General features: G+C 43.2%; 1 protein-coding gene across 1 annotated transcript in view; it reads left to right on the top strand.

The window, feature by feature from the left end:
• The window catches only part of PLXNB3 (plexin B3), a 181954-nt gene that overhangs the window by 57008 nt on the left and 106081 nt on the right, over positions 1-18865 (top strand). The window contains 1 exon segment of the mRNA XM_075324250.1: positions 18462-18562. Coding sequence (XP_075180365.1) covers positions 18462-18562 — 101 coding nt within the window.

Raw genomic sequence — 18865 nt, 5'->3', positions numbered from 1 at the left:
TCCCTACACCACCAGGATCCTTACATTAAAGCATTTACTTCCCTTCACCACCAGGATCCTTACATTAAATCAGTTACTTCCCTACACCACCAGGGTTCTTTACATTAAAGGGTTTACTTCCCTACACCACCAGGATCCTTACATTAAATCAGTTACTTCCCTACACCACCAGGATCCTTACATTAAAGCATTTACTTCCCTACACCACCAGGGTCCTTACATTAAAGCATTTACTTCCCTTCACCACCAGCATCCTTACATTAAAGCATTTACTTCCCTTCACCACCAGCATCCTTACATTAAAGCATTTACTTCCCTACACCACCAGGATCCTTACATTAAATCAGTTACTTCCCTACACCACCAGGGTTCTTTACATTAAAGGGTTTACTTCCCTACACCACCAGGATCCTTACATTAAATCAGTTACTTCCCTACACTACCAGGATCCTTACATTAAATCAGTTACTTCCCTACACCACCAGGATCCTTACATTAAAGCATTTACTTCCCTTCACCACCAGGATCCTTACATTAAAGCATTTACTTCCCTACACCACCAGGATCCTTACATTAAAGCATTTACTTCCCTTCACCACCAGGATCCTTACATTAAATCAGTTACTTCCCTACACCACCAGGGTTCTTTACATTAAAGGGTTTACTTCCCTACACCACCAGGATCCTTACATTAAAGCATTTACTCCCCTGCACCACCAGGATCCTTACATTAAAGCATTTACTTCCCTTCACCACCAGGATCCTTACATTAAATCAGTTACTTCCCTACACCACCAGGGATCCTTACATTAAAGCATTTACTTCCCTACACCACCAGGATCCTTACATTAAATCAGTTACTTCCCTACAACACCAGGATCCTTACATTAAAGCATTTACTTCCCTACACCACCAGGATCCTAACATTAAATCAGTTACTTCCCTACACCACCAGGGATCTTTACATTAAAGGGTTTACTTCCCTACACCACCAGGATCCTTACATTAAAGCATTTACTTCCCTTCACCACCAGGATCCTTACATTAAAGCATTTACTTCCCTACACCACCAGGATCCTTACATTAAATCAGTTACTTCCCTACACCACCAGGGTTCTTTACATTAAAGGGTTTACTTCCCTACACCACCAGGATCCTTACATTAAAGCATTTACTTCCCTTCACCACCAGGATCCTTACATTAAAGCATTTACTTCCCTTCACCACCAGGATCCTTACATTAAAGCATTTACTTCCCTACACCACCAGGATCCTTACATTAAATCAGTTACTTCCCTACACCACCAGGGTTCTTTACATTAAAGGGTTTACTTCCCTACACCACCAGGATCCTTACATTAAAGCATTTACTTCCCTACACCACCAGGATCCTTACATTAAAGCATTTACTTCCCTTCACCACCAGGATCCTTACATTAAATCAGTTACTTCCCTACACCACCAGGGTTGTTTACATTAAAGGGTTTACTTCCCTACACCACCAGGATCCTTACATTAAAGCATTTACTCCCCTGCACCACCAGGATCCTTACATTAAAGCATTTACGTCCCTACACCACCAGGATCCTTACATTAAAGCATTTACTTCCCTTCACCACCAGGATCCTTACATTAAATCAGTTACTTCCCTACACCACCAGGGTTCTTTACATTAAAGGGTTTACTTCCCTACACCACCAGGATCCTTACATTAAAGCATTTACTTCCCTTCACCACCAGGATCCTTACATTAAATCAGTTACTTCCCTACACCACCAGGGATCTTTACATTAAAGCATTTACTTCCCTACACCACCAGGATCCTTACATTAAAGCATTTACTTCCCTACACCACCAGGATCCTTACATTAAAGCATTTACTTCCCTACACCACCAGGGATCTTTACATTAAAGCATTTACTTCCCTACACCACCAGGATCCTTACATTAAAGCATTTACTTCCCTTCACCACCAGGATCCTTACATTAAAGCATTTACTTCCCTACACCACCAGGATCCTTACATTAAAGCATTTACTTCCCTTCACCACCAGGATCCTTACATTAAATCAGTTACTTCCCTACACCACCAGGGATCCTTACATTAAAGCATTTACTTCCCTACACCACCAGGATCCTTACATTAAATCAGTTACTTCCCTACACCACCAGGGATCTTTACATTAAAGCATTTACTCCCCTACACCACCAGGATCCTTACATTAAAGCATTTACTTCCCTTCACCACCAGGATCCTTACATTAAAGCATTTACTTCCCTACACCACCAGGATCCTTACATTAAATCAGTTACTTCCCTACACCACCAGGGTTCTTTACATTAAAGGGTTTACTTCCCTACACCACCAGGATCCTTACATTAAAGCATTTACTCCCCTGCACCACCAGGATCCTTACATTAAAGCATTTACTTCCCTTCACCACCAGGATCCTTACATTAAATCAGTTACTTCCCTACACCACCAGGGATCTTTACATTAAAGCATTTACTTCCCTTCACCACCAGGATCCTTACATTAAATCAGTTACTTCCCTACACCACCAGGGTTCTTTACATTAAAGGGTTTACTTCCCTACACCACCAGGATCCTTACATTAAAGCATTTACTTCCCTTCACCACCAGGATCCTTACATTAAAGCATTTACTTCCCTACACCACCAGGATCCTTACATTAAAGCATTTACTTCCCTTCACCACCAGGATCCTTACATTAAATCAGTTACTTCCCTACACCACCAGGGTTCTTTCCATTAAAGGGTTTACTTCCCTACACCACCAAGGTTCTTTACATTAAAGGGTTTACTTCCCTACACCACCAGGATCCTTACATTAAAGCATTTACTTCCCTACACCACCAGGGATCTTTACATTAAAGCATTTACTTCCCTACACCACCAGGATCCTTACATTAAATCAGTTACTTCCCTACACCACCAGGGTTCTTTACATTAAAGGGTTTACTTCCCTACACCACCAGGATCCTTACATTAAAGCATTTACTTCCCTTCACCACCAGGGGTCCTTACATTAAAGCATTTACTTCCCTACACCACCAGGATCCTTACATTAAAGCATTTACTTCCCTTCACCACCAGGATCCTTACATTAAATCAGTTACTTCCCTACACCACCAGGGATCTTTACATTAAATCAGTTACTTCCCTACACCACCAGGATCCTTACATTAAATCATTTACTCCCCTGCACCACCAGGATCCTTACATTAAAGCATTTACTTCCCTTCACCACCAGGATCCTTACATTAAATCAGTTACTTCCCTACAACACCAGGATCCTTACATTAAAGCATTTACTTCCCTACACCACCAGGATCCTTACATTAAATCAGTTACTTCCCTACAACACCAGGATCCTTACATTAAAGCATTTACTTCCCTTCACCACCAGGATCCTTACATTAAAGCATTTAGTTCCCTACACCACCAGGATCCTAACATTAAATCAGTTACTTCCCTACACCACCAGGATCCTTACATTAAAGCATTTACTCTCCTACACCACCAGGATCTTTACATTAAAGGGTTTACTTCCCTACACCACCAGGATCCTTACATTAAAGCATTTACTCCCCTGCACCACCAGGATCCTTACATTAAAGCATTTACTCCCCTGCACCACCAGGATCCTTACATTAAAGCATTTACTTCTTTTCACCACCAGGATCCTTACATTAAATCAGTTACTTCCCTACACCACCATGATCCTTACATTAAATCAGTTACTTCCCTACACCACCAGGATCCTTACATTAAAGCATTTACTTCCCTACACCACCAGGGTCCTTACATTAAATCAGTTACTTCCCTACACCACCAGGGATCTTTACATTAAAGCATTTACTTCCCTACACCACCAGGATCCTTACATTAAATCAGTTACTTCCCTACACCACCAGGGTTCTTTACATTAAAGGGTTTACTTCCCTACACCACCAGGATCCTTACATTAAAGCATTTACTTCCCTTCACCACCAGGATCCTTACATTAAAGCATTTACTTCCCTACACCACCAGGATCCTTACATTAAAGCATTTACTTCCCTTCACCACCAGGATCCTTACATTAAATCAGTTACTTCCCTACACCACCAGGATCCTTACATTAAAGCATTTACTCCCCTGCACCACCAGGATCCTTACATTAAAGCATTTACTTCTTTTCACCACCAGGATCCTTACATTAAAGCATTTACGTCCCTACACCACCAGGATCCTTACATTAAAGCATTTACTTCCCTTCACCACCAGGATCCTTACATTAAATCAGTTACTTCCCTACACCACCAGGGTTCTTTACATTAAAGGGTTTACTTCCCTACACCACCAGGATCCTTACATTAAAGCATTTACTCCCCTGCACCACCAGGATCCTTACATTAAAGCATTTACGTCCCTACACCACCAGGGATCCTTACATTAAAGCAGCTACTTCCCTTCACCACCAGGATCCTTACATTAAAGCATTTACTTCCCTACACCACCAGGATCCTTACGTTAAATCAGTTACTTCCCTACACCACCAGGGATCTTTACATTAAAGCATTTACTCCCCTACACCACCAGGATCCTTACATTAAAGCATTTACTTCCCTTCACCACCAGGATCCTTACATTAAAGCATTTACTTCCCTACACCACCAGGATCCTTACATTAAATCAGTTACTTCCCTACACCACCAGGGATCTTTACATTAAAGCATTTACTTCCCTACACCACCAGGATCCTTACATTAAATCAGTTACTTCCCTACACCACCAGGGATCTTTACATTAAAGCATTTACTCCCCTACACCACCAGGATCCTTACATTAAATCAGTTACTTCCCTACACCACCAGGGTTCTTTACATTAAAGCATTTACTTCCCTACACCACCAGGATCCTTACATTAAATCAGTTACTTCCCTACACCACCAGGGATCTTTACATTAAAGCATTTACTCCCCTACACCACCAGGATCCTTACATTAAAGCATTTACTCCCCTGCACCACCAGGATCCTTACATTAAAGCATTTACTTCCCTTCACCACCAGGATCCTTACATTAAAGCATTTACTTCCCTACACCACCAGGATCCTTACATTAAAGCATTTACTTCCCTTCACCACCAGGATCCTTACATTAAATCAGTTACTTCCCTACACCACCAGGGTTCTTTACATTAAAGGGTTTACTTCCCTACACCACCAGGGTCCTTACATTAAAGCATTTACTTCCCTTCACCACCAGCATCCTTACATTAAAGCATTTACTTCCCTTCACCACCAGGATCCTTACATTAAAGCATTTACTCCCCTGCACCACCAGGATCCTTACATTAAAGCATTTACTTCCCTTCACCACCAGGATCTTTACATTAAATCAGTTACTTCCCTACACCACCAGGGATCCTTACATTAAAGCATTTACTTCCCTACACCACCAGGATCCTTACATTAAAGCATTTACTTCCCTTCACCACCAGGATCCTTACATTAAAGCATTTACTTCCCTACACCACCAGGATCCTAACATTAAATCAGTTACTTCCCTACACCACCAGGGTTCTTTACATTAAAGGGTTTACTTCCCTACACCACCAGGATCCTTACATTAAAGCATTTACTCCCCTGCACCACCAGGATCCTTACATTAAAGCATTTACGTCCCTACACCACCAGGGATCCTTACATTAAAGCAGCTACTTCCCTTCACCACCAGGATCCTTACATTAAAGCATTTACTTCCCTACACCACCAGGGTCCTTACAGAAAAGCATTTACTTCCCTACACCACCAGGATCCTTACATTAAAGCATTTACTTCCCTACACCACCAGGGTCCTTACATTAAATCAGTTACTTCCCTACACCACCAGGGATCTTTACATTAAAGCATTTACTCCCCTACACCACCAGGATCCTTACATTAAAGCATTTACTTCCCTACACCACCAGGATCCTTACATTAAATCAGTTACTTCCCTACACCACCAGGGTTCTTTACATTAAAGCATTTACTTCCCTACACAACCAGGATCCTTACATTAAATCAGTTACTTCCCTACACCACCAGGGATCTTTACATTAAAGCATTTACTCCCCTACACCACCAGGATCCTTACATTAAAGCATTTACTCCCCTGCACCACCAGGATCCTTACATTAAAGCATTTACTTCCCTTCACCACCAGGATCCTTACATTAAATCAGTTACTTCCCTACACCACCAGGGTTCTTTACATTAAATCATTTACTCCCCTACACCACCAGGATCTTTACATTAAAGCATTTACTCCCCTGCACCACCAGGATCCTTACATTAAAGCATTTACTTCCCTTCACCACCAGGATCCTTACATTAAATCAGTTACTTCCCTACACCACCAGGGATCCTTACATTAAAGCATTTACTTCCCTACACCACCAGGATCCTTACATTAAATCAGTTACTTCCCTACACCACCAGGGTTCTTTACATTAAAGGGTTTACTTCCCTACACCACCAGGATCCTTACATTAAAGCATTTACTCCCCTGCACCACCAGGATCCTTACATTAAAGCATTTACTCCCCTGCACCACCAGGATCCTTACATTAAAGCATTTACTTCTTTTCACCACCAGGATCCTTACATTAAATCAGTTACTTCCCTACACCACCAGGGTTCTTTACATTAAAGGGTTTACTTCCCTACACCACCAGGATCCTTACATTAAAGCATTTACTTCCCTTCACCACCAGGATCCTTACATTAAAGCATTTACTTCCCTACACCACCAGGATCCTTACATTAAAGCATTTACTTCCCTTCACCACCAGGATCCTTACATTAAATCAGTTACTTCCCTACACCACCAGGGTCCTTACATTAAAGCATTTACTTCCCTTCACCACCAGGATCCTTACATTAAATCAGTTACTTCCCTTCACCACCAGGATCCTTACATTAAAGCATTTACTCCCCTGCACCACCAGGATCCTTACATTAAAGCATTTACGTCCCTACACCACCAGGATCCTTACATTAAAGCATTTACTTCCCTTCACCACCAGGATCCTTACATTAAATCAGTTACTTCCCTACACCACCAGGGTTCTTTACATTAAAGGGTTTACTTCCCTACACCACCAGGATCCTTACATTAAAGCATTTACTCCCCTGTACCACCAGGATCCTTACATTAAAGCATTTACTCCCCTGCACCACCAGGATCCTTACATTAAAGCATTTACTTCCCTTCACCACCAGGATCCTTACATTAAATCAGTTACTTCCCTCCACCACCAGGGATCTTTACATTAAAGCATTTACTTCCCTACACCACCAGGATCCTTACATTAAATCAGTTACTTCCCTACACCACCAGGGTTCTTTACATTAAAGGGTTTACTTTTCTACACCACCAGGATCCTTACATTAAAGCATTTACTCCCCTGCACCACCAGGATCCTTACATTAAAGCATTTACGTCCCTACACCACCAGGGATCCTTACATTAAAGCAGCTACTTCCCTTCACCACCAGGATCCTTACATTAAAGCATTTACTTCCCTACACCACCAGAGTCCTTACAGAAAAGCATTTACTTTCCTACACCACCAGGATCCTTACATTAAAGCATTTACTTCCCTACACCACCAGGGTCCTTACATTAAATCAGTTGCTTCCCTACACCACCAGGGTTCTTTACATTAAAGGCTTTACTTCCCTACACCACCAGGATCCTTACATTAAAGCATTTACTTCCCTACACCACCAGGATCCTTACATTAAAGCAGTTACTTCCCTTCACCACCAGGATCCTTACATTAAAGCATTTACTCCCCTACACCACCAGGATCCTTACATTAAAGCATTTACTTCCCTACACCACCAGCATCCTTACATTAAAGCATTTACTTCCCTTCACCACCAGGATCCTTACATTAAAGCATTTACTTCCCTACACCACCAGGATCCTTACATTAAAGCATTTACTTCCCTTCACCACCAGGATCCTTACATTAAAGCATTTACTTCCCTACACCACCAGGATCCTTACATTAAAGCATTTACTTCCCTACACCACCAAGATACTTACATTAAAGCATTTACTCCCCTGCACCACCAGGATCCTTACATTAAAGCATTTACTTCCCTGCACCACCAGGATCCTTACATTAAAGCATTTACTTCCCTACACCACCAGCATCCTTACATTAAAGCATTTACTTCCCTTCACCACCAGGATCCTTACATTAAAGCATTTACTTCCCTTCACCACCAGGATCCTTACATTAAATCAGTTACTTCCCTACACCACCAGGGATCTTTACATTAAAGCATTTACTTCCCTACACCACCAGGATCCTTACATTAAATCAGTTACTTCCCTACACCACCAGGGTTCTTTACATTAAAGGGTTTACTTTTCTACACCACCAGGATCCTTACATTAAAGCATTTACTCCCCTGCACCACCAGGATCCTTACATTAAAGCATTTACGTCCCTACACCACCAGGGATCCTTACATTAAAGCAGCTACTTCCCTTCACCACCAGGATCCTTACATTAAAGCATTTACTTCCCTACACCACCAGAGTCCTTACAGAAAAGCATTTACTTTCCTACACCACCAGGATCCTTACATTAAAGCATTTACTTCCCTACACCACCAGGGTCCTTACATTAAATCAGTTGCTTCCCTACACCACCAGGGTTCTTTACATTAAAGGGTTTACTTCCCTACACCACCAGGATCCTTACATTAAAGCATTTACTTCCCTACACCACCAGGATCCTTACATTAAAGCAGTTACTTCCCTTCACCACCAGGATCCTTACATTAAAGCATTTACTCCCCTACACCACCAGGATCCTTACATTAAAGCATTTACTTCCCTACACCACCAGCATCCTTACATTAAAGCATTTACTTCCCTTCACCACCAGGATCCTTACATTAAAGCATTTACTTCCCTACACCACCAGGATCCTTACATTAAAGCATTTACTCCCCTGTACCACCAGGATCCTTACATTAAAGCATTTACTCCCCTGCACCACCAGGATCCTTACATTAAAGCATTTACTTCCCTTCACCACCAGGATCCTTACATTAAATCAGTTACTTCCCTCCACCACCAGGGATCTTTACATTAAAGCATTTACTTCCCTACACCACCAGGATCCTTACATTAAATCAGTTACTTCCCTACACCACCAGGGTTCTTTACATTAAAGGGTTTACTTTTCTACACCACCAGGATCCTTACATTAAAGCATTTACTCCCCTGCACCACCAGGATCCTTACATTAAAGCATTTACGTCCCTACACCACCAGGGATCCTTACATTAAAGCAGCTACTTCCCTTCACCACCAGGATCCTTACATTAAAGCATTTACTTCCCTACACCACCAGGGTCCTTACATTAAATCAGTTGCTTCCCTACACCACCAGGGTTCTTTACATTAAAGGGTTTACTTCCCTACACCACCAGGATCCTTACATTAAAGCATTTACTTCCCTACACCACCAGGATCCTTACATTAAAGCAGTTACTTCCCTTCACCACCAGGATCCTTACATTAAAGCATTTACTCCCCTACACCACCAGGATCCTTACATTAAAGCATTTACTTCCCTACACCACCAGCATCCTTACATTAAAGCATTTACTTCCCTTCACCACCAGGATCCTTACATTAAAGCATTTACTTCCCTACACCACCAGGATCCTTACATTAAAGCATTTACTTCCCTTCACCACCAGGATCCTTACATTAAAGCATTTACTTCCCTACACCACCAGGATCCTTACATTAAAGCATTTACTTCCCTACACCACCAAGATACTTACATTAAAGCATTTACTCCCCTGCACCACCAGGATCCTTACATTAAAGCATTTACTTCCCTGCACCACCAGGATCCTTACATTAAAGCATTTACTTCCCTACACCACCAGGATCCTTACATTAAAGCATTTACTTCCCTTCACCACCAGGATCCTTACATTAAATCAGTTACTTCCCTACACCACCAGGGATCTTTACATTAAAGCATTTACTTCCCTACACCACCAGGATCCTTACATTAAATCAGTTACTTCCCTACACCACCAGGGTTCTTTACATTAAAGGGTTTACTTTTCTACACCACCAGGATCCTTACATTAAAGCATTTACTCCCCTGCACCACCAGGATCCTTACATTAAAGCATTTACGTCCCTACACCACCAGGGATCCTTACATTAAAGCAGCTACTTCCCTTCACCACCAGGATCCTTACATTAAAGCATTTACTTCCCTACACCACCAGAGTCCTTACAGAAAAGCATTTACTTTCCTACACCACCAGGATCCTTACATTAAAGCATTTACTTCCCTACACCACCAGGGTCCTTACATTAAATCAGTTGCTTCCCTACACCACCAGGGTTCTTTACATTAAAGGGTTTACTTCCCTACACCACCAGGATCCTTACATTAAAGCAGTTACTTCCCTTCACCACCAGGATCCTTACATTAAAGCATTTACTCCCCTACACCACCAGGATCCTTACATTAAAGCATTTACTTCCCTACACCACCAGCATCCTTACATTAAAGCATTTACTTCCCTTCACCACCAGGATCCTTACATTAAAGCATTTACTTCCCTACACCACCAGGATCCTTACATTAAAGCATTTACTTCCCTTCACCACCAGGATCCTTACATTAAAGCATTTACTTCCCTACACCACCAGGATCCTTACATTAAAGCATTTACTTCCCTACACCACCAAGATACTTACATTAAAGCATTTACTCCCCTGCACCACCAGGATCCTTACATTAAAGCATTTACTTCCCTACACCACCAGGGATCTTTACATTAAAGCATTTACTTCCCTACACCACCAGGATCCTTACATTAAATCAGTTACTTCCCTACACCACCAGGGTTCTTTACATTAAAGGGTTTACTTCCCTACACCACCAGGATCCTTACATTTAAGCATTTACTTCCCTTCACCACCAGGATCCTTACATTAAAGCATTTACTTCCCTACACCACCAGGATCCTTACATTAAAGCATTTACTTCCCTTCACCACCAGGATCCTTACATTAAATCAGTTGCTTCCCTACACCACCAGGGTTCTTTACATTAAAGGGTTTACTTCCCTACACCACCAGGATCCTTACATTAAAGCATTTACTCCCCTGCACCACCAGGATCCTTACATTAAAGCATTTACGTCCCTACACCACCAGGATCCTTACATTAAAGCATTTACTTCCCTTCACCACCAGGATCCTTACATTAAATCAGTTACTTCCCTACACCACCAGGATCCTTACATTAAAGCATTTACTCCCCTGCACCACCAGGATCCTTACATTAAAGCATTTACGTCCCTACACCACCAGGGATCCTTACATTAAAGCAGCTACTTCCCTTCACCACCAGGATCCTTACATTAAAGCATTTACTTCCCTACACCACCAGGATCCTTACATTAAAGCATTTACTTCCCTACACCACCAGGGTCCTTACATTAAAGCATTTACTTCCCTACACCACCAGGATCCTTACATTAAAGCATTTACTTCCCTTCACCACCAGGATCCTTACATTAAAGCATTTACTTCCCTACACCACCAGGATCCTTACATTAAAGCATTTACTTCCCTACACCACCAAGATACTTACATTAAAGCATTTACTCCCCTACACCACCAGGGTCCTTACATTAAAGCATTTACTTCCCTTCACGACCAGGATCCTTACATTAAAGCATTTACTTCCCTACACCACCAAGATACTTACATTAAAGCATTTACTCCCCTGCACCACCAGGATCCTTACATTAAAGCATTTACTTCCCTACACCACCAGGGATCTTTACATTAAAGCATTTACTTCCCTACACCACCAGGATCCTTACATTAAATCAGTTACTTCCCTACACCACCAGGATCCTTACATTAAAGCATTTACTCCCCTGCACCACCAGGATCCTTACATTAAAGCATTTACTTCCCTACACTACCAGGGATCTTTACATTAAAGCATTTACTTCCCTACACTACCAGGGTTCTTTACATTAAAGGGTTTACTTCCCTACACCACCAGGATCCTTACATTAAAGCATTTACTTCCCTTCACCACCAGGGATCCTTACATTAAAGCATTTACTTCCCTACACCACCAGGATCCTTACATTAAAGCATTTACCTCCCTACACCACCAGGGATCCTTACATTAAAGCATTTACTTCCCTACACCACCAGGATCCTTACATTAAAGCATTTACTTCCCTTCACCACCAGGATCCTTACATTAAATCAGTTACTTCCCTACACCACCAGGGTTCTTTACATTAAAGGGTTTACTTCCCTACACCACCAGGATCCTTACATTAAAGCATTTACTCCCCTGCACCACCAGGATCCTTACATTAAAGCATTTACGTCCCTACACCACCAGGATCCTTACATTAAAGCATTTACTTCCCTTCACCACCAGGATCCTTACATTAAATCAGTTACTTCCCTACACCACCAGGGTTCTTTACATTAAAGGGTTTACTTCCCTACACCACCAGGATCCTTACATTAAAGCATTTACTCCCCTGCACCACCAGGATCCTTACATTAAAGCATTTACGTCCCTACACCACCAGGGATCCTTACATTAAAGCAGCTACTTCCCTTCACCACCAGGATCCTTACATTAAAGCATTTACTTCCCTACACCACCAGGATCCTTACATTAAAGCATTTACTTCCCTACACCACCAGGATCCTTACATTAAAGCATTTACTTCCCTACACCACCAGGATCCTTACATTAAAGCATTTACTTCCCTTCACCACCAGGATCCTTACATTAAAGCATTTACTTCCCTACACCACCAGGATCCTTACATTAAAGCATTTACTTCCCTACACCACCAAGATACTTACATTAAAGCATTTACTCCCCTACACCACCAGGGTCCTTACATTAAAGCATTTACTTCCCTTCACGACCAGGATCCTTACATTAAAGCATTTACTTCCCTACACCACCAGGATCCTTACATTAAAGCATTTACTTCCCTACACCACCAGGGATCTTTACATTAAAGCATTTACTTCCCTACACCACCAGGATCCTTACATTAAAGCATTTACTTCCCTACACCACCAGGGATCTTTACATTAAAGCATTTACTCCCCTACACCACCAGGATCCTTACATTAAATCAGTTACTTCCCTACACCACCAGGGATCTTTACATTAAAGCATTTACTTCCCTACACCACCAGGATCCTTACATTAAATCAGTTACTTCCCTACACCACCAGGGTTCTTACATTAAAGCATTTACTTCCCTACACCACCAGGATCCTTACATTAAAGCATTTACTTCCCTTCACCACCAGGATCCTTACATTAAATCAGTTGCTTCCCTACACCACCAGGGTTCTTTACATTAAAGGGTTTACTTCCCTACACCACCAGGATCCTTACATTAAAGCATTTACTCCCCTGCACCACCAGGATCCTTACATTAAAGCATTTACTTCCCTACACTACCAGGGATCTTTACATTAAAGCATTTACTTCCCTACACTACCAGGGTTCTTTACATTAAAGGGTTTACTTCCCTACACCACCAGGGTTCTTACATTAAAGCATTTACTCCCCTACACCACCAGGATCCTTACATTAAAGCATTTACTTCCCTACACCACCAGCATCCTTACAGAAAAGCATTTACTTCCCTACACCACCAGGATCCTTACATTAAAGCATTTACTTCCCTTCACCACCAGCATCCTTACATTAAATCAGTTGCTTCCCTACACCACCAGGGTTCTTTACATTAAAGGGTTTACTTCCCTACACCACCAGGATCCTTACATTAAAGCATTTACTTCCCTACACCACCAGGATCCTTACATTAAAGCATTTACTTCCCTACACCACCAAGATACTTACATTAAAGCATTTACTCCCCTACACCACCAGGGTCCTTACATTAAAGCATTTACTTCCCTTCACGACCAGGATCCTTACATTAAAGCATTTACTTCCCTACACCACCAAGATACTTACATTAAAGCATTTACTCCCCTGCACCACCAGGATCCTTACATTAAAGCATTTACTTCCCTACACCACCAGGGATCTTTACATTAAAGCATTTACTTCCCTACACCACCAGGATCCTTACATTAAATCAGTTACTTCCCTACACCACCAGGGTTCTTACATTAAAGCATTTACTTCCCTACACCACCAGGATCCTTACATTAAAGCATTTACTTCCCTTCACCACCAGGATCCTTACATTAAATCAGTTGCTTCCCTACACCACCAGGGTTCTTTACATTAAAGGGTTTACTTCCCTACACCACCAGGATCCTTACATTAAAGCATTTACTCCCCTGCACCACCAGGATCCTTACATTAAAGCATTTACTTCCCTACACTACCAGGGATCTTTACATTAAAGCATTTACTCCCCTACACCACCAGGATCCTTACATTAAAGCATTTACTTCCCTACACCACCAGCATCCTTACAGAAAAGCATTTACTTCCCTACACCACCAGGATCCTTACATTAAAGCATTTACTTCCCTTCACCACCAGCATCCTTACATTAAATCAGTTGCTTCCCTACACCACCAGGGTTCTTTACATTAAAGGGTTTACTTCCCTACACCACCAGGATCCTTACATTAAAGCATTTACTTCCCTACACCACCAGGGATCTTTACATTAAAGCATTTACTTCCCTACACCACCAGGGATCCTTACATTAAAGCATTTACTTCCCTACACCACCAGGATCCTTACATTAAATCAGTTACTTCCCTACACCACCAGGGTTCTTTACATTAAAGGGTTTACTTCCCTACACCACCAGGATCCTTACATTAAAGCATTTACTTCCCTTCACCACCAGGATCCTTACATTAAAGCATTTACTTCCCTACACCACCAGGATCCTTACATTAAAGCATTTACTTCCCTTCACCACCAGGATCCTTACATTAAATCCGTTACTTCCCTACACCACCAGGGTTCTTTACATTAAAGCATTTACTTCCCTACACCACCAGGATCCTTACATTAAATCCGTTACTTCCTTACACCACCAGGGTTCTTTACATTAAAGGGTTTACTTCCCTACACCACCAGGATCCTTACATTAAAGCATTTACTCCCCTGCACCACCAGGATCCTTACATTAAAGCATTTACTTCCTTTCACCACCAGGATCCTTACATTAAAGCATTTACTTCCCTACACCACCAGGGATCTTTACATTAAAGCATTTACTTCCCTACACCACCAGGATCCTTACATTAAATCAGTTACTTCCCTACACCACCAGGGTTCTTTACATTAAAGGGTTTACTTCCCTACACCACCAGGATCCTTACATTAAAGCATTTACTTCCCTTCACCACCAGGATCCTTACATTAAATCAGTTACTTCCCTACACCACCAGGGTTCTTTACATTAAAGGGTTTACTTCCCTTCACCACCAGGATCCTTACATTAAAGCATTTACTCCCCTACACCACCAGGATCCTTACATTAAATCATTTACTCCCCTACACCACCAGGATCCTTACATTAAAGCATTTACTTCCCTACACCACCAGGATCCTTACATTAAAGCATTTACTTCCCTACACCACCAGGGTCCTTACATTAAAGCATTTACTCCCCTACACCACCAGGGTCCTTACATTAAATCATTTACTCCCCTGCACCACCAGGATCCTTACATTAAATCATTTACTCCCCTACACCACCAGGATCCTTACATTAAAGCATTTACTTCCCTACACCACCAGGATCCTTACATTAAAGCATTTACTTCCCTACATCACCAGGGTCCTTACATTAAAGCATTTACTTCCCTACACCACCAGGGTCCTTACATTAAATCATTTACTCCCCTACATCACCAGGGTCCTTACAGTACCATGGGGGATGCGTGATTTCAGGTTCATCGTAAGGAAAAACAAGTGTAAACCCAGATGACGTTTTCGCCTCTGCTGCATGTGTCATTATAGGATTAGGTGCCTGTGATGCTTGCTCTGTGTATATACTATTACACCTCTAATAACACCTTGGACATGAATCGCTCCTAGGCCCGGCCGCCGGCTTCCAGCTTTTTCCTGTATTTCACATTTGAGACGATATCCATAATTAATGGGCAAGTTCCCCGCCCCTCAGCGCTTCCTCCAGACGGGTCAAGACGTTGAATATTTGATTACAGGTTCACACATGCAAATTTAAACAGGTCACAACAGCTGCCATTTTCAGGTTTGTTTGTGTCTGGTAAATGCCGACATGCCAAGGAAGGAGCCTCGTAGTAAACCCCAATAAAGGGGTCCTGTCTCTCTCAGATTTGGGGATGTACGGTGTGGATGGAAAGGGAGAGGAAGACCTTAACAATAGGGAGCGGGGGATGGGACACCTCCTGACACTAATCTGTGTCTGGCCTCTGAGCTCCTCTGACTTCTCTATCCGAGTCTGTCCTTCATCATCGTCATGTGTCTGGCCCCCAAGCTCCCCTAACGTCCCTATACGAGTCCCTCCCCTCATCATCGTCATGTGTCTGGCCCCTGAGCTCCCCTAACGTCCCTATACGAGTCCTTCCCCTCATCATCGTCATGTGTCTAGCCCCTGAGCTCCCCTAACGTCCCTATACGAGTCCCTCCCCTCATCATCGTCATGTGTCTGGCCCCTGAGCTCCCCCAACGTCCCTATACGAGTCCCTCCCCTCATCATCGTCATGTGTCTGGCCCCTGAGCTCCCCCAACGTCCCTATACGAGTCCTTCCCCTCATCATCGTCATGTGTCTGGCCCCCAAGCTCCCCTAACGTCCCTATAAGAGTCCCTTCCCTCATCATCGACATGTGTCTGGCCCCTGAGCTCCTCTGACTTCTCTATCCGAGTCTGTCCTTCATCATCGTCATGTGTCTGGCCCCTGAGCTCCCCTAACGTCCCTATAAGAGTCCCTCCCCTCATCATCGTCATGTGTCTGGCCCCTGAGCTCCCCCAACGTCCCTATACGAGTCCTTCCCCTCGTCGTCATCATGTGTCTGGCTCCTGAGCGCCTCTAATTTTTCTATCCGAGTCTGTTCCTCATAGTCATCATGTGTCTGGCCCCTGAGCTCCCCTAACGTCCCTATACGAGTCCTTCCCCTTGTCGTCGTCATGTGTCTGCTCCCTGAGCTCCCCTAACGTCCCTATATGAGTCCATTCCCTCGTCGTCATCATGAGTCTTACCCCTGAGCTCCCCTAAGGTCCCTACATGAGTCCTTCCCCTCATCGTCGCCATGTGTCTGGTCCCTGAGCTCCTATGCGAGTTTTTCCCCTCGTCGTCGTCATGTGTCTGGTCCCTGAGCCCCCTTAACATCTCTATACGAGCCCTTCCCCTCGTTGTCGTCATGTGTCTATCCCCTGAGCTCCACTAATGTCCCTATATGAGTCCTTCCCTTGTCGTCGTCATGTGTCTGGCCCCTGAGCTCCCCTAACCTCCCTATACAACCCCTTCCCCTCGTCGCCATCATGTGCCTAGTCCCGAACTGTCCCTCCACTCACCCTTTCTAATACCAAGGCCGGTGAGTACACTAGACGTAACCACTACTGTAATATAACACAGCTGCAGGATGACAGTCGGGACCACAGAGAAAAGGATATGAAAACAAACGAGACTGCTGCAGCCAAACACCAGGGCTGCAGACAACACGGCTCCAATAACAGAACTTCAGCAGCCACCAGAGACTTTCTCCCTCCAAGGTGGTCAGTATAGAATGAATCCATTACCGGCATCAGGTGATGCATCATGTGACTATTTAAAGGGAAGGGAAATAGTCACAAATTGGCTGCAGCTGAGATGAACTAACCCGGAGCTATCAGCAAGGACAATGTCATTAACCCTTGCTGCACCAAAATAAAGCAATCCCATTTATCCAGAGTCTCACATGTTCATGTGAGCTGTCACAAGTCTCCTAATGTTGGGAGATACCCATGACCGGTCTTCTGCTTTTGCACTATCCCTATGCGTTAGACGGGTGCCTTATAATCTGATAAGAAAATATCCTCCGCGCTGAGATCTCCATTGATCGGCTGTAAACCGGGCAGTAAGTGTTCAGTTTCCCTACAGCACACCCGCAGGGGAAATTTAGTATTACACCATGCCCATTCAAATCAATAGAATGTGTATAACCCAGGACAGGACGGGTCCTCCAGCGTCGGACATGTTTTTTGCAGTTATTGTGCAAGATTTGAGGATCCTAAATAATAGGTGCCCCTTTTTTTAACCCATTAGGGTATGTGGAAATGTTTTTTTTTATGTTCTTTATGGTAAAGGTTTCTTAAAGGACCTCAGTGGTGAAGCTTGGTGAGATAAAGCATCTTTAATGCCCCTTTTCTTTTCCAGGTCACCAGGCTTCCCGTGGCCGAGTGTTCGAGCTTTCCTTCGTGCGATTCTTGCCTCGGAGCCGGGGACCCCTTCTGCGGCTGGTGTGTCCTGGAGGGGAGGTAAATAATTCATGGGGTAATTACAGTGCAGTGACAGATGACGGCTGCGAGGTGACACTCACATTTGTACGGTCCATTGACGAGGAATATAAACATCAATTTTGTACACTCCAAATAGGAATTATAGGGCTTTAGTAGAAGGGGATCAGGTGGAGTCACCGGAGAAGCTCAGGAGGCCGTGTCCCTGGATGTCCGTCCATACAATACACAAATGGGCCACGTCTGCACAGCGAGGGCCGCTCTGTACTCTGTATTAGCTTTTTATTATTACATTTTGTCCCAGGCTGCCATATTTAATATAGC

This window comes from Anomaloglossus baeobatrachus, chromosome 9 (assembly GCF_048569485.1).
Source record: "Anomaloglossus baeobatrachus isolate aAnoBae1 chromosome 9, aAnoBae1.hap1, whole genome shotgun sequence".
Classification (NCBI taxonomy): Eukaryota; Metazoa; Chordata; class Amphibia; order Anura; family Aromobatidae; genus Anomaloglossus; species Anomaloglossus baeobatrachus.
This window is presented reverse-complemented; position numbering and strand designations above follow the sequence as displayed.